This window comes from Anser cygnoides, chromosome 19, assembly GCF_040182565.1.
Source record: "Anser cygnoides isolate HZ-2024a breed goose chromosome 19, Taihu_goose_T2T_genome, whole genome shotgun sequence".
NCBI classification, from domain to species: domain Eukaryota; kingdom Metazoa; phylum Chordata; class Aves; order Anseriformes; family Anatidae; genus Anser; species Anser cygnoides.
Genome location: NC_089891.1, coordinates 4,592,995 through 4,620,671, shown reverse-complemented (window position 1 = coordinate 4,620,671; position 27,677 = coordinate 4,592,995). Strand labels below are relative to the sequence as shown.

General features: G+C 40.9%; 1 protein-coding gene across 16 annotated transcripts in view; it reads right to left on the bottom strand.

Annotated features, from left to right (window-relative positions):
- The window catches only part of TNRC6C (trinucleotide repeat containing adaptor 6C), a 295,946-nt gene that overhangs the window by 41,261 nt on the left and 227,008 nt on the right, over positions 1–27,677 (bottom strand). For 15 of the 16 annotated variants that reach the window (XM_066980035.1, XM_066980043.1, XM_066980037.1 and 12 more), the window contains one exon: positions 13,928–14,254. In XM_066980035.1, coding sequence (XP_066836136.1) covers positions 13,928–14,254 — 327 coding nt within the window. Of the gene's footprint in view, positions 1–3,352; positions 3,864–13,927; positions 14,255–27,677 lie in introns of those variants that run through there. The other variant, XM_048075884.2, reaches the window with a different exon arrangement.

Genomic DNA, 27,677 nt, shown 5'->3' with positions numbered 1-27,677 from the left:
GATGTGGAAGAACTATACAGACCAACAGATGGCCCTATTAAAATTTAGCAAATGGCCAGGTACCTGAGCTTGGCTAAGCCCATCACTCCAGCCAGCATCACACAAACACGTTTGGCTCAGGAAGCAGCATCCACGCAGCTCAAACGCCCTTTGCTTTTCAAGGGTTTGCAATAGTTGCTCCCTTCTAACAGTGTTGTTCCTTTTACTGAGATTCAGATTATGCCCTCAACAGTAACAACTGACTAATCTGAAAGTGGTTACTCTGATAAGGATTAAAATAATTCTGTCAGATGACATAAAATAAGCAGGCACTCCCGTTAACAGCAGTGTACCTGTGTTGCTCGGTCCCTGATCTGGAGTCAGCAGTATCGTGCTGGCAGCTTTCACAAGTAATGTGCTCAAAAAGCCAAACAAAACCTAAATCCAATCCCTTCCAGTATAACCTCTACAGCAATATGACCATCAAGTTAAAAACAACAACAACAACACTGAAAAACGTACTCAAAGGTAGTTTCTTGCAGACTCAAGACAGAAGTTGCCCCCCAAAGCTCCTTCAGTTACCAGCATTAGGTATTTCACTTTAGCTTCTGGGGTCTGAATCTCCACCTTGATTTTCTTGTGTGTTAAAACGTGACAGTGGCTACCACCTAGCTAACAACCTGTCTAAACAAATGACCTGCAAGAGCTCCTTGGAAATATCTTTCTTCAAGCCTCAGACAGGAAGAGTTTTTCAGAGACAATCGCTTCACAGTCTCCGAATAGGTACTGGAACAACTGCTTCTAACACCAAAAAGCTGCTGCTATAAAACTAGTAAGAAACAGGGCAGATTAAAAATAAAAATCACAAAACAAACATGCAGCTGCAAGAACTGTGACTCTACTGCTAGGCAGATAACAGACTTCGACCACAGACTGATCCTGAAGAAAGTAATTTTTTGTATTTTTGTCTCTAGAAATAAATACCCAAAAGATATTTTTCCATTTTCTCCAGACTAAAAGTAGTTCATTTCTATAAAATAAATAACCATAGAGTAGCAAAGTCCTACCTAATCCATAAGGATTTTACACAAATAGAAAAAATGATGAAAGGAAAATATTTTTATATGATTAAATCTAGGGGAAATTTTTTGTTTGTTTGGGGTTTCTTTTGAACACAGGAATTCCTTCCAACTCTCTAGGAAACTGAGTCTTCATAAAAATTGCCAATATTTTATTTTATAAGCTGTTAAGACTGAAACGGGAAAACCATTAAAGTGTCAGTTCTTAAGAATCAGTTCCTCTTTATTCATGCACAGATCTGAAACAGAGCACTGCAGTCTACCAGAAGCATTTCTATCCTTCTTATGAGCAAAGATTTTAAACAAAGCATTAGGAACAGGAACCACAGGTATTTTATGTCAGCAAATTGTAGTGCTGGTACACCACAAAGTCAAATTGATTTTTAAATTAATACTTCGTGTTTGAAAAACTTAATAATGCATCTTTTACAAAATACAGTTCCCTTGATAAAAAAAAAAATCTCCAGCAATCAAGAAGGAAAAATTAATCTAATACTGAGATTAACAACTCAAATTTGTTTTAAACACACAACTTCTGTCAAATTGCAAGCATATGGGTTACCTGAGAAATGTAAAGCTTTTTCAGGTAGATCAGTGTTACCAATAAGCATGAGCGTGTTTTTTTTTTCCCCTAAATAATACAACAAGGTGGGAGGAGATTGCTGGTGCTAAGCACTGCAGCCAGCATGCTTTACAAATTTTCAGTTGTTATTAAAAATAGAAAATGTTTTTAGCTGTGTTTGATAATATAAATAATTAATTGCAAAATCAGGTTAATGTTTACACAGATTACAAATGTAAAGTATGAGTAGACTGAAATGTGAGGAACTGTTGCATGCGTGCATTTCTTTGAAAAGCAAAACACTTGGCCTGCACAAAGGCAAACACTTTGATCCTCCTCTAAAAACGCTGTTTATGATAATATTCCTTTTCATTTTTTTCAGCTAAGTTAAAAGTAATTGTATCTTCATAACTTCCATTACTCTAATTAGTTTGAACAGTATGCAGTAAAATTATGCATCCTCAACTATAACATTCAGCTGATTTACAAACCAAAGTATGGAGAGGGTGCGAAATGGCAAAGCCTGGGATAAATTTTTAATGACAGCCACATGATAAGTATTAGATTTGATTTAAAATCAGATGAACAAAACAGACTACCCCCTTCTTATTACCAGTTTTATTTTTCAATTCATTTTAGTCAGCGTAACAACCACCAGATTCATTGGCTCGTTCTGCTCTGCACAAATGACAGCTTACAGACGGTGTTGTTCTTTGCTTTGACATGCGGGAGAGAAAAAAAATCCCCGAGGCTTGTGACAGTCCGACTGGGGATTGTAATCATCACACAAAGTTTAGTGATTCTGAGTAGGAAGTCAAGAAAAAAGGACAAATTGCTTTCTTCATCTGAAATAAATAGTTTAACTTCCAATTCAAGTTAATGGGAGATGACCTTTAAAACAGACTACAAATGAATTTTTCTAATTCCGAGTTTAACAGGAATTGCCAGAAATATGTTAAGCGTTAGATCAAATGTAGGCTAAATTTATAAAAGAAAGAAAAAATGACACAGGCATCTATTCTGAAGAATGAAATATAACGAAGTAGAAAACCTGTCAATTGTAGTGCTAACATTTAAGGTTACCTGCCACATTCAGCTCTATGCATTCACTGTCTGAGGTTGAGGACAAATCTGGAAACTGTCATCTATTTGAAGTAACTTACAAAGCTAACTTACAAGTCTCCTATGTGTTATGAAGCTGAAATCTTGAAAAGCATACATAATCTGGAAAAATAGACAAAAGATGGAAGCATGGAATAAAACAGCTTTATTTTAAAACTAAGCCACGGTTAAGTACACGAGTGGGAAAGCCTGTTATCCCGTTTTAATTTTCTGCACTACGACATTAAAATGCAGCTCATTTCCTCTGATGCTGAAACCCTTTAAATGCATTAAGAAAACAAGCACAAAATACGCAACATTCGCATTACTAGCAGAGACTGCACTAAACGCTAGCTCTTCGAGACAAAGCCGCAGCAGCAAACACCAAGTCGTTTCGTTTTTCTGCTCGCTGCAATGGATCTTTAGCAGGCAGCTCGCTGCGAAGACGCCATTTTATCAAACCTGAAATGCAGCCAAAAGCTTAGGACGCTGCGCTGCTGCTCTCTCTCTGAAATGTTATGTAATAAATTGATTTAACAGAAGCAGATGCTATTTTCTCAGGGTTAGGGTTACTTTTTTTTTTTTTTCCTCCCCCTTTGGCTCTAAAAAGGGCTGATGGGTAATAAAATACCTGAAGAAAGGAGCCGCCCAACCATCCTAGGAGACGCTACATTGTGTGCAGAGCTGTTCCCGCTCCTGCATCTACGTTCTCCGGGGCTCTGTGCTTCAATATGTCGGCTGTGCACAGTGTGAGCCTCATCCTGTAGAGCTGCCAAGAAAATCTCTCCGTGCAGTGAGCGCCCAGACAACCTGCGCGCCGGGCCGGGCCTCAGCGCCGCTGGCTCGGGCCGTGCCCTCGGCAGGCTCAGCCTCCCGGCCCCTCGCTCGGCTGCGGGGCCAGCTACCAGCCGAGCCGCAGTTCTAAGCTTTGATTATCTAATTGCAGCTGACACTAAACCGATCTTCCTTCCTCTTTAAATTCTCGCCACTGTCACAAAACATTTTCACTTCGGGACCCAGCTACAATTAGCGCCCCGGCCGCTTTTCTTCGGGTTTTGAAAGTCAGCCAAAAGCGCGGGCGCGTGGTGCTGAGGCGCTGCGCCGCTGCCTCCCGCCGCCATCCTCCTCCTCGCCATCCTCCTCCTCCTCGCCACCCTCCTCCTCCTCCTCCTCGCCATCTTCCTCCTCCTCCTCCTTCTCCTTCTCCTCTCAGGCGCTGGGGAGCGCGCAGAGCGGCAGCGCTCAGAACAAGTCCCATATGTGTATTGGCCCGCTGCCAGATGCTTAATTACTTCCCTGCCTCTATCTCGAAGAGATCTAGGCAGCCAACAGGAGAGCATATTAATCAGGGCCCTGGCTGTTTATAAACGTAGGCAACAACTGCCCCAGACAACACGTCGCTCTGCCTCCTGCGGTAGGGGGAGATCTCCAAAGCCACCCGGAGATCCTCACCCGTGCAAACACACCGTGAGCAGAAAGGGAACAGCCTCGCACTGCCGGGCCCTACGCAACACCGCAGATTATGCATGAGCACACGCGGAGAACTTTTATCAGGGCGCACACAAAGATCTCCAAGGATAATTTATACACAACCTTCCAGTATGTCTAGTACGCTCTTCACAACTACTTCCCCTCCTCATTTCCCTTCTCTTCCTCCGGTCTGTCCCAAATACATACTAATTACACAGCAAACGCAGCACGTTTTAAATTTGCTGTTTCAATTCTTGTCAGGTGTTCATCCCAACAGCTTTCTCCTTTCGCGCGGGACTGTACGCAGCCGATGTCTCTTTAAAGGTTTGGCTGCGCTCTCCGAATCGCTGCCACTTCACCACCACGGCACAATCACTGCTGCTATTCTTGGCTCCAGAACTGTTCCACTGAAGTACTCCTGAAAATAGTCGGTTTCCCTCTGAAGACATTTACTCCCCGCTTCTTTGCAATAGTGTCTGAATGCTGGATGGACTCAAATCTCTTTTTAAAAACAAGAGACACACAAAAATGAAATCTTCTGCTTGTTTTTGCTACCATTCAGAAAACTCTTCCACATGTAATTGGGAACTAAGCTTGAGAGTCAATAACTTCAAAGGCCAACACGTTGTGGATCGTTATATTCCTTTAATACCAACTATAGGTGATGGAAATTTTCATTAGTTAAAATATGTCAAAAATGGAAGAGAACAGAAGGCACGTTCCCACGGCCCTTGTAATTTTCTTAAAAATACAGTAAAAAATTTCTGAAATCTCCTTCAACTTATGGAGGAGGTGCTCATAGACAACATCTAATGAATGTGGCCGTGTTTGCTGGGCTGGGACACCCAAGGAGGCAATGCATGACCCCAGGCAGGACCCCCAGAGCCCACACCCAAGTCTGGGGGCAAAGCATTGCGGCTGCCCTTCCCTGCCTGCTCCATCTCCAACCACCTCTGCAGGGCACGTGTCCAATAAACCTGAAATCCTTATAGATTCCCGAAGACTAAAAAGGGGGACTTGAGAGGTTATGACCTCTCCCCTGACCTGATACGCACCAGGTGATATTTCCCCAACCTACCAATGATGCCCTGCAACAACAGACTGCAGATTCCAGAAGTGTTCTATAGTTTTTGTACTGCTAAGTTTTTCCTAATATCTACCCTTCATCTTCCTTGCTGAAAATTAGGAAATAATATTTCTCATCTGATTCATCACAGGCATACAGCACATGCCATTTTCTTCCTTGCAGCATTTAGGCATTTCTCTGTGTGTAACTCCATAGTTTTCTCTAGACTTAGCAGCCCCAGTTCTCTCAACTCTTTGCAGATCTTGTTCTCAAGATCTCTCCTCGTTCCTGTTGTGTTCCTTTGGTCTCTTCTCCAGTTTGTTCACCTCCTTCTGACAGGACAGCACAGCACAGCACCCCAACCTGCACTCCGTTTTCTACTCAGAGGCCTCATCAGAGATAAGCAGCACACGTGCCTTGCGGAAAGCAGCACCGCCTGCATGCCTCAGTGTGCCCATCTTCCTCCCAATAGCGTGATGCTGTTTGGTAGGCTTACCGTGTGACCACCTCCAGATCTACTTCTGCAGCATATTTCTCATATAATTCTGTTTCTGTACCTACTTGTTCCGGTCAAAATAAAGAACCTTTCCCTTTTCTTTGTTTCTTCTTCAAGCAATTGCATAATTTTGTCACCACTATTCCATACGATAAATGTCTTACAGTTGCCTTGCAGTCTTCTCTAGTTTGGCATCATTCAACAACTTAAAGAAGGCTGCTGTTTATAGCCAAATGACTGATGCAAATAGCGAAGAATACAAATTTGCACAGTTGACTTCTATGACATATTTCCCCCCTATTTCGCAATGCCTGTCACACTGCTCGGACAGGAACTGCTCTCCTTTGACACGATCTCCTCTCAGTAAATCCATGTTGGCTCTGCCCATATTTCATTGCTAAATTATATATATATACACAAATAGATGTTTTGATTATTTTTTCCTAGTATCATTCTAGAGGGTTGCACTGATGGATCTGTAATTCCCCAGTTTCTCCTTTCCCGCTTTTTAAAATCAGTTTTTTTATTTTCTGTTTTGTAGTCTTCGAACGCTTAAAGAGTGCCGTGGGGCCAATTGCTCCAAGCATCCTCAGTGTATTCCACTACGAATTTCATCGGTTCCAGACAATTTGAACCATTTCCTTAAGTAGTCTAACTTACTGTAGCCTTAAGTTTTAAGTCAGTCATCACTTTACAGATGAGGGAGAAGGCACTTAAAGTATTCTTGAGGCCATCTATCAATGGTTCTCCCTGTTGAACATCACACCAGTTCCCTTGGCCAGCCTTTTATTACTAATGGGCTTAAGAAAATGTCCTTTTTTTTTTTTTTTCTCTAGTACCTACAAACTTCCTTTATAGCTGCTTCTTGTAGTATCATATCTATTTCCTAAGCTGTATGAATTCACCTTTCCATCACTTTTCACATTGCGTTACTCTCTTTCTGCTCTTCCTACAAGGACCAGACGCCTATTTCCTGCTCATTTTGACCTTAGTTGCTTTCTACCTTTTATTTCTCCTGCTACTGGGTATCTGCACAAGCTTTGTCAGAAAACTGCCATCTGCACATTCTAGAAACTTGCCAGACTCTTTGTTTCCTGATCTTTTTTTCCCAACAGACACCTGGGCAGTTTATTTATCTGGCTACCACTAAATCACAGCCTTCTACAGGAAAACTAGAGATAGGATACAGATCTAGTGATTCCAAAGCAAATGCAGTGGCCTTTGATTCATGATGTTTTTGTACAGCCATACTCTTTGAAAATGAGGGCAGCAAAAATATAAAGGCACCTCAGTTATTTATCCTTTTACAGATTTCTATTTTTCCTTCTCCCAGTGAAAAATTCTAATCACTGTCAAATAGATTTGAAGCAGCAGATTTATTTTTCATGCTCTGCTGCCTGATGTCAGATAACATACACAATACAGAAAAATTCATTCCAAAGATTAGTTTGCTGATGAGTTTTTACCATCATTTTTCATTCATAATGCCCATATTTATGCTACACTGAGGTTTCTACTTCTCTATCTACATTCAAAGCATTATGTGTTTTTTTTGAAAAGTTTATATGTGAGACAAAAACCTTTACTAGCTGTGACTCACTTTCCACAGACTTTCCCATTACTGTATTTCAGAAAATATTAATCATTTGGGAGCAAATTCCAGACAGTACCTACTGGCTGGATCCCATTTCCATGTTAACTGCGTATTTTCTTCCTTGCATGACGTTTTTAAGCCTCCTTTTGTCTAAACATATACCTGACACGAGTGACCTTTGGCAACACTGTGTGATTTCCAGGGATATGCACCAGACTGCAAGCACTACTGAATGCTAAACAAAGCCCTGAGGAAAAAAGCAAAAGTAACAAAGGTGGTCACTGTTCGTGCAACCTCCTGTGGTATCAGGACATCCTTTTAGAATGCTAATTTGATGAGACTACTAGCAAAAGGTTGAATAAGTAAAAAAAAAAAAGGTAAATTCTGCATTTTTTGATGCATAACATCAAAGTGGATCCCCCTAATAGGAAAACTTTTACATAACCACACTGCAGAAAACTTGTGAATAATGATGAGTTGCACGGGGAAACTGCTCTGCAAGTTGCAGCCAACACCCTGTCAAGTCATGCAAACATTGAAAACTTTTAGTTTTATTGTAGAAAAGCATCATGTATTTGCTATACAGTTACCTTTCGCAGAAGTGAAGAAGAAATGGCCAATCCTTGTGTTTACAAAGAAACACCACCATGCTAGTTCCTTCATTTAAGATCAACAGCCAATAAACAAAAATGAACATCTTCAGGGTATTATTAAAATAAAAATGGAGGAAAGGATGACTGCTATATTAACATCTTAATTCTACAACTGATGTTTGCTATAGAAAGTAGTTTGGGTTGGAAGGGACCTTCAAGACTACCTTGTTCCAACCCCCTGCCATGGGCAGGGCCCCCTCCCACAGCCCAGGCTGCCCCCAGCCCCATCCAGCCTTGCCTTGGGCACCACAAGGGATGGAGCAGCCACAGCTCCTCTGGGCAGCCTGTGCCAGTGCCTCACCACCCTCTGAGTAAAGAATTTCTTCCTTATATCTAATCTAAATCTCCCCTCTTTTAGTTTAAAGCCATTACTCCTTTTCCTATCACTACACTCCCTGGCCAAGTGTCCCTCCCCAGCTTTCCTGTAGGCCCTTTATATGTATCCTTTACAAAGGATCCAGAAAAAAATAATAAATTTTGAAAGTTTCTGGTTTTAATTCCGTAACTTGCCAAGTAAAAAGCACAGTCACAGTAATGTTTTGCCAACAGAGATATTCTGCTAACAAAATTACAGAATACTGTCCCATGGAGATAATGTTCAGCTCATCATTTCCATAGAGGCAGTTTTCACATGTGCTTTTTCCATTAAAAAAAAATCAACCTGTTTGCCATGCCTCCAGGAAATCAAGCTGAACCTTATTTCAGACTCTTGAAATGAGGCTTTATTTATATGCTTCAAAACTAATTATGCATATAACATGCCTTACCTGCAGTGATCAGAAAAGTTCTTTAAGCTAAACTGTGCAACTGTTGAAGCATGTTTAACTGTTTAGTTTGAAGGTCACTATTGCTTTGCTAGATCTGATGAAACAACTGCATGTCAAAGCTTATCTGTCTTTTCCAGCTATATCGACTGCTTTTAGAAGAGATATTGCCTCTCCCTAAAATGTTTTTCCAGATTTGACTTTACCACCTTACAAGATCACTCTATAAGAAGGAACTCTAAAGTAAACCACAGCTAAAAGACAGGATGGAAACAAGTATTGTCAAACATGATTTTAACAGTAAAGGTTCTTTTATCCTGTTTCCTCAAAAAATATCTGAAATGAAGTTAATACACACATATTTATAAGAAGATTTAACCTGCCACATGATGGCACCCAGCAGCTTCCAACTGCCCAGAACACTTTATTTCAACATGCACACACCATGCCACAACCATCAATATGAGAATTGCAACTTAAAAAAAAAACTAAATATGAAATAAAACTTCCAGTTTCAGAAGGAAAAAAAAAAATCAGCACAAAATCCAGCACCAGCCCACAATAGGAAAATAAATCTGGAACGGCTGTCAAATTCTCATTTCCTCCAGAACAACAGATACAACAAATTAAAAGTGTAACTCTTCAGTTTCCACAATGCTTATGTGGTGTATATCATTTTGTCTACTGTATGAATTACTTGCTTTCATTTCTTTTTAGGCTTTGGAAACATGTGTTACAGATCAGTTCCACAAAATACTCTCCTTGCCAATACAAAAGAAGTGCGGAAGTTTCATCATAACTCCTAACTCCTGCAGGACATGGTACATTTCTTTTGAGTTGAGGGATATTGGTTTTACATTGCTGAATTGCAGGAAAGTGAAAGGTATCTTCAAGAAAACCTGATTACTTCTTTTGATCTTTGTTCTTACAATCATCAAACACACAGCGGTTGCCTGGAGACTCCTCTACAAACTTCGTCATTTGTACAGAAACAAAGGAGGACGTATTACTCGTTATTTTTACTCTCCCATGGTAGTTTCCAGAAATTGCCTTAATTCTTTTAGATAACACGGCACAAGAGCCATTCCAGTAATGCCCTACACCTCGATGAAGGAAGTTAACTACACGTCACATACATTGGAGTTAGTTGACCAAGCGGGGAGGAAGAGATAAAGAGCACCATCTTTAAGCAAAAATAGCAAACTAGACTAGACAATAGAATACTGCCGTTAAATTACAGAAATAGTTTAACTTCTCTGTAATCTGGAAAAGGATTACGGAAGTGGCATGTGGAGAACCAGCTTTGTTGCTCAAGATAAGTTTCTGGAAGAATTACTATTCTACAGAAAACGCTCCTACAGAATATAGTTTCAGAGTAGTTAACAATGAATAAAGGACTGTTTCAAAGGGTAAGATATCTAAAATACTTCGTGCAATTTGAAATGTTTCAATATCTTCTCTTAACAGTTTGCTTAGTTAATATTTTACAGATTACCTTAAAAGGGAAACAAAAAAAATCACTACTCTCATCCACTTCACTGATATTTCTAAATGATAAACCTGACAAAGAATATATTAGTGGTCATTAATTCCCACTTCCCTTACATTGGCAGAACATCCTTTTTAATTCACAACGTTGCAGTTAAGAGTTCTAAGTGTTTTGGATAGGCCAAGGCAGTAGATAACAGAGACTGATGATAAGAGAATAAAGAGATAAAATAGGGCAATTTTCACAGTGAAGAGGCTGGCAGTGCCTCTCTAACAGCTTTCCCTGTATCCAGATAGCTATAAATAGGTCCTGGAAAGAACGTGGTTGCATAATTTCAAGTTAACTCTGAAGGAATATGACCCTATAAAAAGAAAAGCTACAGACATGAATTTACATTAAGCATCTTCAGGATACAGGATGCTAGCTTACAACGATCCGGGCTCTTTGATTAATACCAGGCCATCCGTCAGAAGACAGCTACTCTTGCTCAGCCTAAGTATAAAGGAGCCACATACGGAGCCTTGCTTGGACAGAATCCAGCGGGTGTCTAACAAGCTCTGCTTAGGCAATCAGGCGACCGGGGGGAGAAAGCCCTAAGCGACTGATGTTCTATTGACAGCCTCCAAGCTTTGAAAAGGTCTCATAATGTTCACGAAGCGATCGCTCTGCTGCAATGCAGGTGCTGTCGGACAGACAAAATTCCCACTTCTAGTGGATCAGGCACCTACGCTCATTTGTCTGGACAACTTTGATTAGGTTGCTCCTTCCCTTCACTTCCCCAGAGAACTTTTACTCCCAAAGACTTGAGTAAATGAAATACCCTGGGAGCCAGTGATAGAACACGGTCCTTCCTGAGGATAAAATAAAGCAGAGCAGTCTCCTTCTGACAGAGTATTGCTCATTCAGAATGCTCATTTTAAGAAATTTTTATTTTCATATTCACAAAAATATGAACCAGCTTGAATTAAATTTCATGGAAAATTCACAGTTAACTGTAAGAATTTTTCAGGATATTAAATCCTAAAATGTTTTCAGTTACTCAAATCCTGATAGCTGAGATGAAAAGGGGCTTTGGCCTTCCCAGAGTACTCTTTACTTCTTTCGTCTTTGTGCTTGTCAAGATGAAGACAAAGCCAGTATGAAAGACCAGTTTTGAAGAGAAAGACTGTCAGCATGCGTATTTCATGGCTACAAAGGTCCCTGAGGAGTGAGATGTGCTGTACTCCTCTCCCAGCCTCACTAAGCACGCAGGTGCATGGCTGTTGATGTTATAATCTGAGCTAGATTTTTCTTCTCCTCTAACTGTTCTTAGTAAATGAACTGATGCTCCACCTGCTGGAAAGAGAAATAAGCGAGGTCTGTATTCAGTAAGTGCTTTCGATGAGGAAGATGCGAGCATTTAAGTCTCAAAACACAACCTCTTGCTGTCACCAGGCAAGAAAAAGAGGAGTCAAGCATTTAGCATGTTTGAGAATGTCTTCCCTGCTCCAAGAACTGTTGCACACATTTTCAGGTGCCCTTTAAAGCTGTTGTTTTGATATAATAAACAACCTTTGCTCCTGTGCACTAATTGTGAGCTGTTAAAAATAAACTGCTGTTTTACAGTAATACTTTTACAAAGAATTTGGATGTCCATTAACTTGTTTTGTGCAATATGGAGTATAATTACATGCAGAAAAGCTACTGCAGTCTTCCTCCTGTTTGTACTTCTACCTGTTATGGAATTTTAAATTTTATTATTCTGAATTTTTCCAAAGGTGACATAGAAATAGCGAAAGAACAAGAAAGCAAACTAATTCAACACTACAGAACACTGGCTGATAGTTGCCAGGCTGAGGAACTCCAGAAATAAGTGCTTATTTTATACAGCAAGTTAAAACAGGAGTTGGGCAAAGAGGTCTAAAACCTTGAGGTACAAATGCATCTGGCAAGATCAAAGTCAGACAGCTAGTACTGTACTCTTACAAGCCAAGTTCTTTTATGGATTATGTTATAATTTACAGTGGACTTTGTTCTATGATTTACAGTATGTTTCTTCAAGATCAAAGAAAGATATTCAGGATACATCTGCACTGATGCTTGGAACAATAACACTGACCCTCAGCCGGCCTGAGCCACTTGAGTCGGTCATCCCGTCCCTACCAGAAAAATAATCACTGTGTTTTCAGAAATCTGGTAATGAACAACTAAATATCAATACCTAACAAAGATTTGCGTGACAGTTAAGAAACATCTCCATACCAAAAAGAAGCCACAGATATCAGCTGCCTTCCCTGATGAACTGTGATTTGCAAAGAGGATGAGAATGGCACTCTTACTGGTGAGAACTGATTATTTCCCACGTCACTAAGGCCAAATACTCTGGCATACAGAAGGAAAACCTTTTCCCCTCCCTAAAAAAAACATCTTAACACTTTATGTAAATATAAAATTGTTTTATTTTGGTTTGTGGCTTTGGGGAGTAGTTGAATAATGTTCTCAAACAGATTTAGATAACTGTAAAATCTACAATTTCTGAAAGAGATTGTTTTCTGATCTAACCAGAACTTCTAAGGACAATGCTGAATGATTTTCCCTGCTGGAGTTCTGCATCACAGGCAGCAAGTACAATAAAAATTGTGAAAGATTCACTAATGTCCAGAGGGAAAAACTGCAGACAGTTCAGCTCACAATTTTGTGATGTCTGACACCATTAATGAGTGGTAATGAGCAGCTCTTGAGATCGTACAGGAATTACTATTACTCAAATTATAAACAATAAAAACCCCAACACCCTTATGACTTTGTCCAGTTACGTTTTTCTGAGCCACAGAAAACTGTGCCTTAGATTGCTCCCTGCTTTGTCTAACATGATAAACATGTATAAAGCAGAGCGATGACCATGGGGATCTGCAGCACCTCCTGACCGAGCTCATCTCCACTCTGACGTTACCTGCTCTCTGGCACAGAAGGGCAAATGAGAAACAAGCTGCCTAGAGGTCTTTTCCAACCTGAACGCTTCTGTTATTCTTACGTTCTTATTAGCAGCTTCAGAGAAAAGACAGGCAGCTAAGAGACTCAGTACGCTGCTTTCAAAGGTTGGTGCACCTGTCTGCAGAGGACAAAACAAAGTGGCAGGAAGGCCTAAGATACTCAACTAGTTTTCCCAAATATTGTTGTCCTAATGTGAGAGTAACAATTGGGAACACAAGCAAGTAAAAGCATTAAAGTGTCAGAGAACATCATAAGCAAAGTTCCTAATTTTAATTTACATAAGTATATGCAAAACTCTTTAAAGAAAGTTAAAATTACCAAAGCGATACTTAAAATCGTGGAAAAATCCAAATTAACAATGCTTTGGAAAGAATGATCACTAAAGAAATATTTAGATTTCCTGAAGATCATATCCATTACAACTACCCCCAAATAAAAACAAGCAAAAAGGAGAAAAGATGGGAAAAAAACAAGGTCTGAGCATGTAAAAGAAAACTCTGAGAACCAGATCCTCGAAATAACAACACATTCATTTTTTTAACTGTGAAAGAAAAAAAAGCAACAGCACACACTTCACTTTAAAACCTGACATTTTAAGACAATTCTTAACATTCCTGAAGTTCCTGCAACACCTGTGCTGGCAGCGAGGGCTGGCATTACAGAAGGACTGCGCCGGCATCCCGCTGGCTTTCAGCTCTTACCTGCTTGGGTCTTACTGGGATGATGCTGTCCTCCCGCTCCTTGCTGCGGAGGAGGACTCGCCCCTGCTTGTCCGGTACCTTGCGCTGGGCTGGTGCCAGTCAGAGTCCCAGGAGGCAGTGGCTGCCCTCTCTTTAAGAGCTGCTTCTGTTCTTGCTGGCGGAAGCGTGGAGGCACCTCGCGAGGCAGGTAACGGGACGCAGCTGGCTGCTGCCCATTAGCAGATGCACGCTTGCCATTGCTGCTGTTGGTAATAGTGCTGGTGGAAGTACTGGTACCGGTACCGGCAGGTTGGGGCTGGCTTAAACTGGTCTTAATAGGTTCTGGCACTGCATTAAAAAAAATAAAAGAATGTTTTAATATCAAGGGGAAAAAATGTATAACTGAGCAAAGGGATGATATTTTTTCCTCTCCCAAGCAAACAGAGAACGTAAATTATGTACAGCGTACTCAAAGGAGGAAAGTTTTATTTTCATAGTCTTATCTCGTGCACTTTTGGGAAGTCAGCAGCACAGCAACAGCCCGGCACAGGCGGGGAGAGCCTGCTGGCCGCGGGCAGCACGCACCACACTCGCATCTATCCCCACTCGGCTCCCACATGTACAAACACACAGCTACGTACGGGCCTCAGAGCTGATACTAAATATGACCCAGGAAGGTACAACACTAAGAAAAAACACCGACTTCCCAGCGCCCGGCAACTGAGCAGGTGAAAAAACTTCTCGCAGGTTTTCTAAGCGTTTCTAAGGCTTTTTGGATTATTGTCGAAACAAGACGTCTAACAATACTTACCCTAAAATGGTAAATAAAAGCCCAGTAAGAGGATGGCTAGAAGTGGCTGTTGTAATTCTCACATAATATACAGGAAAATTAATTATTAAACAAGAAGTAGTATCGCAGAGTTTGTTTTTTTAACGGTAAGACTTATTATGACACTGAGGAAGTAGTATGCTGTGAAATTTGAATTTTAGAAAATGAATCAAATTTAAAAGGAGTGGATACTGGGGTGAGGTGGGGGGAATTCCAGACAATGCGAAGCTTTCAAGTCAAGATTAATTTTCTTTACTCCTGCTTTACTCAATCTGTAGATGTAGACACGTGCAAATACTTCGTACCTATACTAATACACAAATATGTTCTATGTATTGGGATTATAATTGTTAGCAATTTATCCAGTACGTAATATTTAAACACTTTAAAAACATGGAGCTTATGTTTTTAAAAGTTAGAATTAAAATCCTGATCACAATTACCACCTTTAACTGGAAAGAATGGCCGATGTGCACAACTCTTGTGCTATAACAAGGCTATTCTGGGGACATTTTTTAACCTGGTGCCTGAGAAAGGAGCCAGGTTTTCGTACCCCCGAAGAGCATGAGCATCATCCCTGTGCTTTGCAACCTTACTTAACACCTGCTTCTCTGTAAAGCACTGCTCGTTTCTGAACTGACATTGAAATGCAGTAACTGAAAAAAGCCAACAGCATTTCAGTGCCTTATTCAAGCTACACCTCTGCAGGCACGCAGGCGAATGGCATGAGGACGATCAAGCCCACATCACTGGTCCTCCCCTTATCACAATGACCAAAGGAAAACTGCCTTGTCTGTTGTAAGCATCACTCAACCCAAGCTGCAAAATAGATTAAAATGTGTAAATCAGTCAGCACTACTTTTGAAAGACAAATTCATTTTTTTATCATCAATGAGCGGCAGTAATCCCTCACTGTGTGCAGGGCACGCACTTGCAGGTGCCCGAGCAGCCGGCTCCTCCCGGGACAGCACCTTTTTGTTCAGGACCTGCACTGGGACAGGCTGCCCAGAGCAATCTGTGGCTGGAGTTTACATTGCAGAGAAATAAATTCATGCAGTTATTTGTAGGTCAGTATTTCAGCACAAGATTAACACAGCTTTTCTTGAATCTTTTAAGCCTTAAACCTTTAAACACATTACATACTGTCTTAACTGTTCCTTTTCCATAGCTCTAGCCTCTTCTTTATGACCAGGACAAAATAAAAATGTCCTATAAAAACCACTGCAATTAAAACAGCCTCAAGAGCCTTATTTAAAAATAAGGATAAATTCTCGTTATTCTCCACTTACACAAAACGCACTGCCTGATAAAGTACTTGAACTTTTTATTCCTTATTGTAACAGATCCATGTGGTTTAGAACAGGAGGGAGGAAGAGAGGAGAAGCAACAAGTTAGTACTGAACAGGCAATGCATTTAAACTGAATGGTAAGCTACTGCATGCGTGCGTCTACAGCACCTGCTGCCTTTTGCGCTCAGCAATTTTTGATTTTGGGCTGTGAGGTTGCTAATATTAACATTAAATCCCATCATTCTATAACAAAACAGGAACTTGTATCTAAAAAATGCTAAAAATGCCATTAACATCTCAAGGGCAGAGAACAAAACCTGCTTTGCCTTTTCAAAATATACCAGCAGCTTTGGAAACAAACAGCTTGTCCGCACTCTGAGGATTGAAAAAGTGGATGAAAGCCATCACATAATGCAGAACAATTCATTCAACTATGAAGTCTGCATCTTCAACATGTATGTGAAATCTATTTTGTTTTCACGATATACATAAATCTGTCTCCCCTCTGGTAGTATTACTTGGTTTTAATGGCTCTTGGTTTTTAGTAAGCACTGCTGACTTCACCATTCCTCCTGGCCTTCAAGAATTGCAGAGTGTGCTATGGATCAAACCCATCCTGTTGCTGGACAGCAATCCTCAGGCAAGGAATCTCGGGGGTTCTGGGCAGCCTGAAATGGGAAATGCCCCGTGTCCATGCGTCCTGTGCAGTCTGTCCAGGCTCGGGCTCCTGCCACCCCGTGCTCTGTTCCAAGAGGGCTCCATCACCCTTGGCACACGTGTGTACTCAGACCTAACTGCCTGGTTTCCAAACCGCATCAAAAGCCAACTCCCGCCTCATTTTGCTTGCTTTGACAAATCAAAGGGATAATTAAAATAGAGACAACTTTTCGTGCATTTGAACACAGTAAATATTCCCATTTCATTTGGGAGATGGAGAGCAAAAATAGAAAAAAATTAGAGAGCTGGGCTTATTTATTTATTTAAAGGCAGAGATGTAAGCATTTACTGACGGTGAAATTTCAAGCGCTCAGTACTTCTGGAAAAGACGAAGCTGTACGTGATTTGCCCGTGGCCAACACGAGCACTCAGGACACAGTCTGATCTACCAAAAATAACAAGCTGCTTCAGCCAGGAAATTTCTCCAACTCGGATGACGGACCAGCCACACGAGCACCTGTGCCAGCGCCATCAAGGGCCCAGCGGGAAGGGGAGGGAGAGGAGCCACGGCCCCATCCAGCGCCACCGCGCCTCGCACCCGGTCCCTCGTCGTGCTGAAGGTCTGGAGGTTTGTATCGTCTGGAGATGAGACTGGAAGGGACAACCCCATGGCAAAGCGGGTGAGAGACTGGTGCCCCAGTGCCTGCCCTGATCTGCCCTTTCAAGGACAAAAAAAAAAAAAAACCTACAACGATTCTTCAATGGAATTTATCGACAATTCTTCAACGGAATTTAAGAAAAATTGCAAGAGAATTGAAAACCATTAACCAGCACAATGTCAACAGAGCCAATATTTGTCTGGCCCTAAGATTTTCTTAAGGAATATTAATTAATTGGAAACATATTTGAAAGAGCAAGGCAGGCTACTTTTTATCAAGCATCACTTTCTCTCTGTGATGCATAGAAATCACATCAGATACCTCCAAGTAGGCATGCAGATGGAATACACTGCTTATCTAAGTCGGAGCGGATACAAGTTTTTGCTTTAATGCCAATTAACAAAGCAGTTTCATCACAGAGGTGTGGCCAGAGAGCCCGTTTCAGCATCAGGAACGTTTCCCTCTAAATATCTGAATCATAGATGAGAGAAAAGAACAAAGAAAATCAAAATATCAAACACGCTATAGTTTAAAAAATATCCCTGCATATTAATAATACTGATTTTTCTCTAATCAGCATGCCAAAGTGCTTTTTGTTTTGCACACTGAAATCTCTTCAAGGCTAGCAACGAGGAGGAAGCTCTTGGGAGAGCACCGTGTATACAAGCACAGTAGCTGGAAAATAACCATTTAATTACACCACTGGCAGGAAATAAAGCAGAAAGTGTCAACAACCTAGAACAGGCTTGGTTCCCAAATCCCGGCTTCATATCAGGCTAGAATTCAGCCTTCAAATACAGCAATAATATTTGGAGAATATACGTCACAAAGACAATATAGTACGACTGTATGCTCTGAAAAAAACTCAGCACCTATTTGTTAAAGTCATCCTCGGCAACGTTTAAGCAGCAGTTTTCATTTGATGTGCACTGAGAAGCACCTCCTGTTCAAAGCGTCTCCGTCGGATTTACTAATTATTAATTGTCATATGGCGCTCGCTCTAAGAGCTCCCTTCTACGCCAGCCAGACACCCTCCTTCCTACACCGGGTGCGTTTTGAGCTGACGGCTGCCCTTTGCGGAGCACGGGAGGTACAGAGCCGGAACACGGAGCATGCTGCAGGCTCGGAGCAGCGCAGGCACAACCTCCTGCACACGGCGCAGCAGCGCCGGTGGTCAGCAGGGGCTGCCGAGCACAGCGATGCTCTGTGCGTTATACGTCTATAATCAGCCCCAGGGGCCGGGCTGCCAATCTAGGGAGAGACCTCGCCGGTCCCCGAAGGAGCAGCCTGTCTACCCTTTCACCTGAAAGTAATACGCTGTCACGGCTAATGTTATGTGGGCAGCTGCTGGAAGCCCGGGGATTAAAAGGTTGCCTTTATGGCTAAATTTGTTTGAAGGCTAAAAATACGGTTTAAAATATATGGGGGAGATAATTTAATACAAAGTGGTTTTCATCGCCATTAGAAACACATGATTAAAGAGCTAAAGCAAAGACATTTAAGTGGAGAGAATCTTGCAAAAATACAATTAAAGGCATCAAATAAGAGCCTTGATATTGCTTGCTCTTACGATGTTTGTGATGGGTATCTGCTGCTTCTGCGTTCTGAGAGCTGCGCACATACTAAACAATGAGCTTGCTTGTAATAATTATCAGTACTTAATGGTATCTAAACTTCGTAATCCAATTTCACCCAAACAAATCCAATAATTACTCCATATGCTTTTTGATGATTACAATCTCGGGAATCCCAACTGCATAAAAAAGTGTTATGTGCAATTGTAGGTGGATTTTATTAATATAATGAATAGGATCAGTCTAACAGATTTCAATTACAACAATAGCTTTTAAGTACATTTCTGTGACATAAGGGAAGAACATGCATAAATGAAAGAAACTGGTTAAGCCACATAATACTGATTTATGGCAGCTTTTTCCTTTCATTCACCTCATTAACATTTCTCTGTATTTCAGAATCCCACACTCCGGCTCTATAAAACTTGCATTTCTAAAGCCTTTAAGGGGCAGACATTCCAGAAGAGAAACAGTTAAAGCCAGAAACGCATTCTTGGCTGCTACTGTGACAGGATTTATTTACAGCTTCTATTAAACACAGCAGCTCCATTACAAAGTGCTGTATGTGAGAAGAATTTTTGATTATACAATGCCAATGCCTCACTGCGTTAAACATATCATGCCAGTGTATTATTTTTTTCCTTCAGCAATTCGTTCAGGTCATTGTTTGATGGGTTTATGAATTCATTACAGGAAACAGATGGATCCCATAATTCAGAGCTATTCTCCCAGCCAATCATATGGGCAATTTTTTTTTTTTCTCATCTCGCTCCCCCCTCCAAATCAACCTTAATGAAGCCACTTCCTCCATGTCCAATTCCCCGCACACGTACAGCGCACCGAGAGCCGGTGCTTACTGAAGCAACCTCGGAACTGGAGCTGCTGTGACATAAAGGTGACCACCGGCACGCTCAGACACGGGCACCCCCCAAGTCAGACAGAAAGGCACGAACTTACCCAACTCGGGTGAAGGCAAACACAAAACACAGGGTTGTAGTGGGCAAAAAACAGATGCCTGATTGGTGAGAAATCCCTTTTTGTATGCTGAAAAATGTATTATTTTTTTAAAGAAAAAAATGTTGCCCCCCAATCTACTTTCAAAGGATGAATTTTCATTTAGCAAATTACCTCCTTTGTCTACTAAGCACTGGTATTTTTTATCCACAGTGACATCTACTGGCAAAAGCAAAGGTATTTCAGAAAACTATTGCATAAAAACCTAATACTTCTCAATGTTTCTATACAAAAGTACAAAAGTGGGCAGTTTTCTGTCTTGCTCTTTTCTTCTCCCAGCAAATAAATTTATTGGGGGAAAAAAAACTGCAGAAGAGTTACAGTCTAATGCCAAAAGAACTTGAAAAATTCACAGAACAGCTTTAAAACCACAACCAGAAGCTGCCATTTGACAACAAAGCCTACAACCAGGGTAAAAGTAAAAATACATGCCTTGTTAAAAATAAAGCCTTACAACTTTAACATTATTTAAAGAAACACTTCATTCTTGTACTAATTCCTGCACATAGCATTTAAGAAACAGTAAGAACAAATAAAGTCTTTTCCTCATTTAATTTTTATCCCCCCCATTTTACCTCCCAGCTGACCACAGTGCATCTTCTGCTTCCCTCTCCCCTTCCTTCTCTTGAGTTTTGCAATGTTTCCTGCCTCCTTCCTTACCCTTTCAACATCCCACTGCTAAAGCCTCTCACCACAACCTATCTTTCCTAAAAAGCTCTACAGACTTTTCTCACATCTACCAACTTAGGCCTACTCTACAGAATTCCATTTTTTTTGCCAGGAAATTTGGAGTCAGAATCGGATTTAACAGGAAGCTGCAGCATTCATAGAAAACCTCTGTGTTAACTGTTAGGGTTTCTGCCGTCCCACTAACTCGTCTGTAATTTAGCGGTGGGATGTTACCGAGGAGGCTCCATGGAGAGAAGTACCATCTAATCCCTCATCCCGGATCACCTTCCTGCTTTAGGAAGAGGGACGTGTACGATGTGGTCATTCCGCCCATCTCAGCCCGTGCCTTTAGAAAGCAGCTTTAGTTCTGTAATGTCTGCCAGGATTCGTATATTAGCTAAACGCAACTGAATAAAAGTACCGTGAAGTTACTGATGCCATTGTTACACACTGCACACTTTATTTGAACAGCCAGAGCTTAGAATTCTGCAACAGACAAAGAAATCAAACCTCTGAATACACATCCATCCATCCATCCACCCACCCCCAAATCACTTCGGATAAGTATTTTTGCAATAACAGGAGAAATAACAGTTTTGTTAATTGATACTGCAAAAGACCGACATTTTATGCAGGGAACAGCTACAGGTGAGTGCTTTCTTGGTTGTTTTGTAGCAGTTTTTACATCATGCTTACCAACCATTATGTTTGTTGGCTGATGGAGCTCTCCAATCTTAAATAAATGCTCCTGGGTTTTCCGTGAGATGGATCTATGCTAGGATCAATTCAAAAGCCACTCTGCAGCTCCTATTTTTTTGCAGTCTGATCCATTCATCTGAAGACATTTCACAGGCTTCATCAAGATACGGACGTAATTTATTCTAAAACTATATTCAGACATAGGATCATTGCATGAAGTTAGCAGATAACTACCCACCATAAATTGATATATATTCAATGTTGAAATGTATTTGTTATCTATTCAGTGGGTTTCAATTCAGTCAAAAATTAATTCCTAATTTTGATGCTGGAAAACCTCCTTTGAAAATATGTCATCCAGAAAGATTTTACAACCATCTGTGGGAAATCAATATTTTATGAGGAAATCATAATAACTTATAGGGCCCACAGTGACAAGTCAGTCGCAAATCATCTTCCCAAGAGTAAGACTTCCACATTACTTCTTATAAATTAAAGGTTTTATTTTAATCTTCATAGCTGGATCTGCTAGAACCATATAAATATTAAAGTAAGCTGGAAAGTGTATTCCGTTTGGTTGTATTTCACAATTTTTGAAGAACTAAACATTCTTTTCTTAAACATACATTGGTATTAACAGCACTGTGGCTTGTTCAAAAGCTCCCTGCTGGCTGGCTGGCCAGCTGGCAGACTAACCAGCACACACAGCCATTATATTCACATTAAGGACATTCCTCTGGACCTCAGCAGATAGGTAGGAAAGGGAAATAACAGCACTTATTACGCCTCTGACCTGCACCCAGCTGCACATCTCAGTGACTTTGTACCTCTGGACCTCCATGGATATCCTACAAAATTTAGTCAGAATTCGCCAGAAGTGTCTAAAGCTAAGGGGGGAGACAGACAGGAACACAACCCAATCTCATAAGCCTCACTTCCTTAGGAAACCAAAACTCTACCCATAACAATCGGTTTATTGGAGCGTTTTCCCAGAGTCATTCAAAAAGTGTCTCTAAAACTATAAGTCTGCACTGCTTTTGTAGAAGCTAATATTGATAATTTTGTACCAATGACCGTTTCTGACATGGAATTTTTACATGAGATTGTCATAAGCAAACTGGGGAAACGCGAGCTAAATGTAAAATTGGTTGAAATATTCTCTGGGAGAATCAATGGTTTGTTGTCATAATGAAAGTGTATTTCAGAATATAATCCACAGGGACTTGATCTACGCCTATGCTGTTCAATATTTTCATTAACAACTGCATGATGGACTAGAGAATATCATTATTAAATCCCCCAACAACCCCATGCTAGGAAGAAACAACATGGGGGTGATGAGATTGCCGCAGCACACGACCCAAATTCTGATAAACCGATGGGAAGCTAACGATGAAGTGCTGTGAAAGAAAGTTGGCTGCAATTCAGTAAGGAAAGCCACCTTATTAGGCAGGAAGAATGAAATGCAGAACATCCAACAACTGATCCCATAGCGGTTTTGCAGAAAAAGGTGCCATGTTTTAGCACATCGCAAACCAAACCGACGTTAAAAGTTCAGGCTTGTAAGAAAACAAGCATTGTAATGGAACAGATAACTAGCTATGAGGCTTAAAGGAACCCTCCTACATCCATATGGCATCTTAAAGCCTTCGCTACAGCACTGCCAGTACCCATGGTTGGCCATCTCTCTTCAAGAAAGAGCCTGACCACCTGTACGGAATACAAAGGAAAGAGGGATGTGGAACCAGGAACGACCACAGCACACAGAAGGCAAAGTAGGAGCTCAGTCTAGAAGACCCTGGGTACACACAGCAGAGAATAAAATACAAAGGAAGAGGAGGAAATAATTGTTCCATCCCATGGTGAATAGGACAAGACATGCCGGGTTTAAATAGCAGCCACGAAAATTAGGATTTACATTTTTTACAGTAACGATGATTAAGGATTAACTGAAGACGTGCTACAGGTTCTGTGATACTGCCTCAGGGCGAGAGGCTGGAACAGATGACCTCTCAAGAACCGTCCTAGCCATATCTCCTACAATCCCACAGTAACATGGAGCTCCAAATCCAGTCCTCCCACTTTCCTCAGTCATGACAAAGAAATCATTTTCTCTCAGGTTGGTAACCCCAGTATTGTCTTCACCTGCTAGGTTTTAAATAAAATGTGTTCCTTACTCTTCAGCACCACTTGTCCAGACCCAATTTGCTTTGTTCTTGATTAACTTCAAACTGTCTCATTCCCAAATTACCTTTTATCCCTCCACTCCACTGCAATTAAGTTTGCCTTCTCTTTGTAAGCCCATCGCAGCCCACCCAGCTGCAGAACCACCCAGCAACACTGAGTCCTAACCCTACCGTATATGACCCTATATTCACAGATTTAACTTCTCTTAGGAGCTGGAGAAGCTCCTAATAAAAACCATACATCCTTGCATACTTCTGCACTCAGATACTAGATTTTGTTCCACTTTCTTAAACAACATCTACACATTTTTCTTTCCTATCACTCAGCAGAGAAAGTGCCAAATACTTCTCTTGACAGAAAGATACACAACCTGTTTACTTTCTGATGAAATCTGCATTTTTAAAAGTTTTCTTCAACCCCGTGCTATGTTATTCTGGTCTGGTTTCACACGCAGCAGGCTCCTGAAGAATACTTATACTTTAAACAGCTTCCAACATTTTCCTCGCTGCTTTCTTCCATGTTAGCACTGATTATAATTTTAATTTTAAATTCACAATTAATTAGCTGTGCCATTAAAAATGGTACAGCTAATTAGGTTGATAGGTTGTCATCAACAATAGATTGATAATCCAAAGCAAATATGATGCTGTTTAGCATTGTATTCTTTTACCCTGTAATGTTTATTGTAGGTTGTGAGTGCACACACATGGTTTACCATGGCCAGGTTGATGAATGGAAATTGGATCGTATACATCAGGCCTCGAATTGAGAAGTCCAAGTCATGAATCAAAATTCTGGGTAATGGAACAGTTAAATTATCACAGCTACGTTCCTTCAGGATGTGAACTGATAACAGATGGTAACTTTCAAGGCTTAACAATTTGTCTGGTTTCTTTCAAGCGATAGTTCTTCGATTTAGAGATGATGTTAAGCAGTATTTATGAATTCATGTAACTCAAATTCCAGTGTTAATCATATACATCTCTCTACTCTCAGATTTGTTCAAATATGCACCCATTGTAAAGCAAAGACAAACAAATAAATAAATACATCTTGCTAGAAGCTGGTCCCCAGGCTACCGTTTGTCCTGAAGAGTAAGCCTCAGACATTTCAGCACAGACATATTTCGTCCAACATGTCATTGTACATTAACTTTGAATTCAAACTCTTGTAAACTCAATTCCCACCTCAAAAGCAGGACAGTATCAGGTAGACTCGTCTCTCTAAACAATACACTGACATTAGAAAGCCAACTTACCTATTAAAAAAAAGGAAAATAATTGGAATATTGGAAGTTTTTAATCACTTGTGTTAATAACATTAAGAAACATTAGCATTAAGAATTGTCTGAAAAGGATGGAGGAGAGATAAGAGATTGCTGAGATGAATTAGCTTGTGCAAGGAACTACTACTCAACAACAAAGTGAGAGGGCAGCTCTGAGTGAGGAAGATTGCTCTGCTAGAGCTCAGAAGCATTTGCAGAGTTTTCTCAGGTTTCTGAATGAGGTTTTCATATAAAACAAGTTCAGCCCCTAATAGCTAGGAGAATTCACGTCTTGGATACATCCTCAAAGTATTTTAAAACATCTAGATCCCATCCGCTGATTTTAAAAAGACCCACCAGGGACACACATGTGAAGTTGTAGTTCACCAACAGGACAACTTGTTATAGGGCCCCTCTCACCTCTGCTCTTGCCCTCCAAACCCTTCCCCAGTGTTGCTCCAGGCAATGCAACCTGTCAGTAACTGCACAATAAGAGAGTCAGAGACAGGAAACAGCTTACAGCTAAATTATACAATGCTAACACTATCATCACTGCAAGTGCTGGTGGGAAAATCCAGGCACAATAATAACAGATTAAATAACTTCATACAGAGCCACATAAGAATTCTGGGCAGAACCAGCAACTGAATCCTTTAATTTAAGCTGACTGTGTGCATTTAATCTTATTAGACAACATTTTACACACAGTTTTCATATTTAAAGGATTTTTTAAAAGCAAATTTACAAATGGTGCTAAGGCAAACTGGCAACAGTCTTTTTCCTTCATTCAATAAAAGCCATCTCCAGACTGAATAGCAAGTATTCCTTACAGCAGAGATCTGCTCATTGTTAAATCACTTGTATGAATAGATGAATATGAAAATCCACAGCAATTCAGTTCATACATAATTAACAACTAGAATTATCACAGTATTGACCCGTTTATCGTATACAGCAAGAGCCTACAATTTCATTTGCACCTTGAAGAGTGATACATCTACAGGTTACAGCTCACGCGAACAAGTCTTGAGACTTGTTTAAAACCACACAGTAAGCAGGGCAAGCTGGTGGATCACCAGATTACACATTAATATGTAGTTTTTATAACAGAAGCAAAAATCTTATAAACAGATCGGTGTCTTTGATGTGGTTAATGCCTTTATCATGTCAAAAAGACTTAGCATCAGCCCTTTTGTAGCAGAATACATTCAGGCTCCGGAGGTCGGAGCTCACCCTGAATAATGACTCTTCACGTTGGGGTTGAAGGGAAGCCAGTGAATCGCAGCACAAATTCTGCCACTTCCAAACAAATAAGTGGCTGAATACTGTAAAGAGATACCTCACATACCCACCATTTCCATCTTGGATTGCCTCTACAGAAACATATTCAGCATCAGTATCTGGCATAGATGCTGTATGGATGTACAGAGATCACATCGCACCTAGAACGTGTGCTGCACCAACGTCTGTGCATGCAAGGCATGTACCTGGTGTACAAATTTTAGGGTGTCCCAGGGCACAGTCAGTGCTAGTATCCCAGCCAGGTTGTAGGAGAACGGGAAATACTAAATATTCATGTTATGTCGACCTGCTTTTCCAATTCGAAATCTGAGCTGGAAAGCAGGTAAGGGCTCTGGCTAGTTTTCTGAGTGTCTGGAAATTGCCAGCATGTATTTATGGATCAATTCCTTAACTCGTGCACCGGGACACATCAGACCTACTGGCTATGAAGAGAGTGTGCACGCACGCTGCAGATCAATACAGGAGAGAGGCCCTAGGCCTATAATGCATGCATAGGCTAAAATTTGTAGCAAATCCATTCTGGGTCTAACATAGCCTAGACCCATCAGATTCACTATACACGTGCACACATTTTTGTTCTGGAAAATATAAATACAGCTTCTCAAATGACTTCATGTTTCAGGGGTGGCGGAAGGAGGAACAATTGCATTGGCATTTAGCTCCCTTCAGACGTTCCTGTGTAAGCACGGAGATCAACTGCTTGCTGATCGCAGGCCTGCTGGTGAAGGTAACGTGCTCGACATGATCATGAGATGAAGTTTAATTTTTATTGACATTGGCTGTGTTGCTGAAATCACAGCACTACGCATACATGTCAAATCGACTAGAGCCCTGTATAAACACAAAGCCTTGGCTCCACTGTCATGTACATTTATGGTACCAAATAAATATTTTAAGTGCAATACTAAAATAGTAACAATTTTGCGGGCAAGAGCAATGTTTTAAATAAACCAGTAAAAAGACCCTGCAAGTTTGGCACAAGCCTTTAAGTTCACATTCGATCGCAAGAGAAGGCTTAAGAGTATGTTTACAGTACAGCCCTACAGATAGCAGAGGGATGGCAGACGGATGGCTGAGTTATCACCGACATCAGTCAGCTCACGGACGGCAGCGGCACCCGCACGGCTCCGCAGGGACCGGCCTCCCCTCCTCAGCAGGAGGCTCTACTGCGAGCCTCAGGTACCTTCACCCAGGGAAACTGTGCACAGCAACTTCAGGAAAGCTCAAACTGAAGTATCTGGGCCTTAGGTTTCCTGGTCTGAATGAATCCTCTTGGGGCTAACTGAAAGGGTGAGATGAAAAAGTGTTCGCTTGTCATTAGCAAAATTATTTCACAAATGAGTGCGTTGAGAAACGAGGTTCTTAATAAGAAAGAAGATGGGAACATTGTCAGCACTTCAGAAAACCGCGCTTCACAAAATTTCACAGATTTTTGTTTCTAGAAAAATGTTTGAGGTTCCACATCTTGTTCTGGATGCAGTTCCTAATACTGAAAACACAAGCTGTGTAAGTGTCGTTCCTGTGGCTTTCAAATGATCAGCTGAATAAAATCTGGACCCCCAAAATGACGTCTTGCTCAGATACACCCAATTAAAGTCATGCTCTAAAGAGAAAAAAAAGGAAGATAA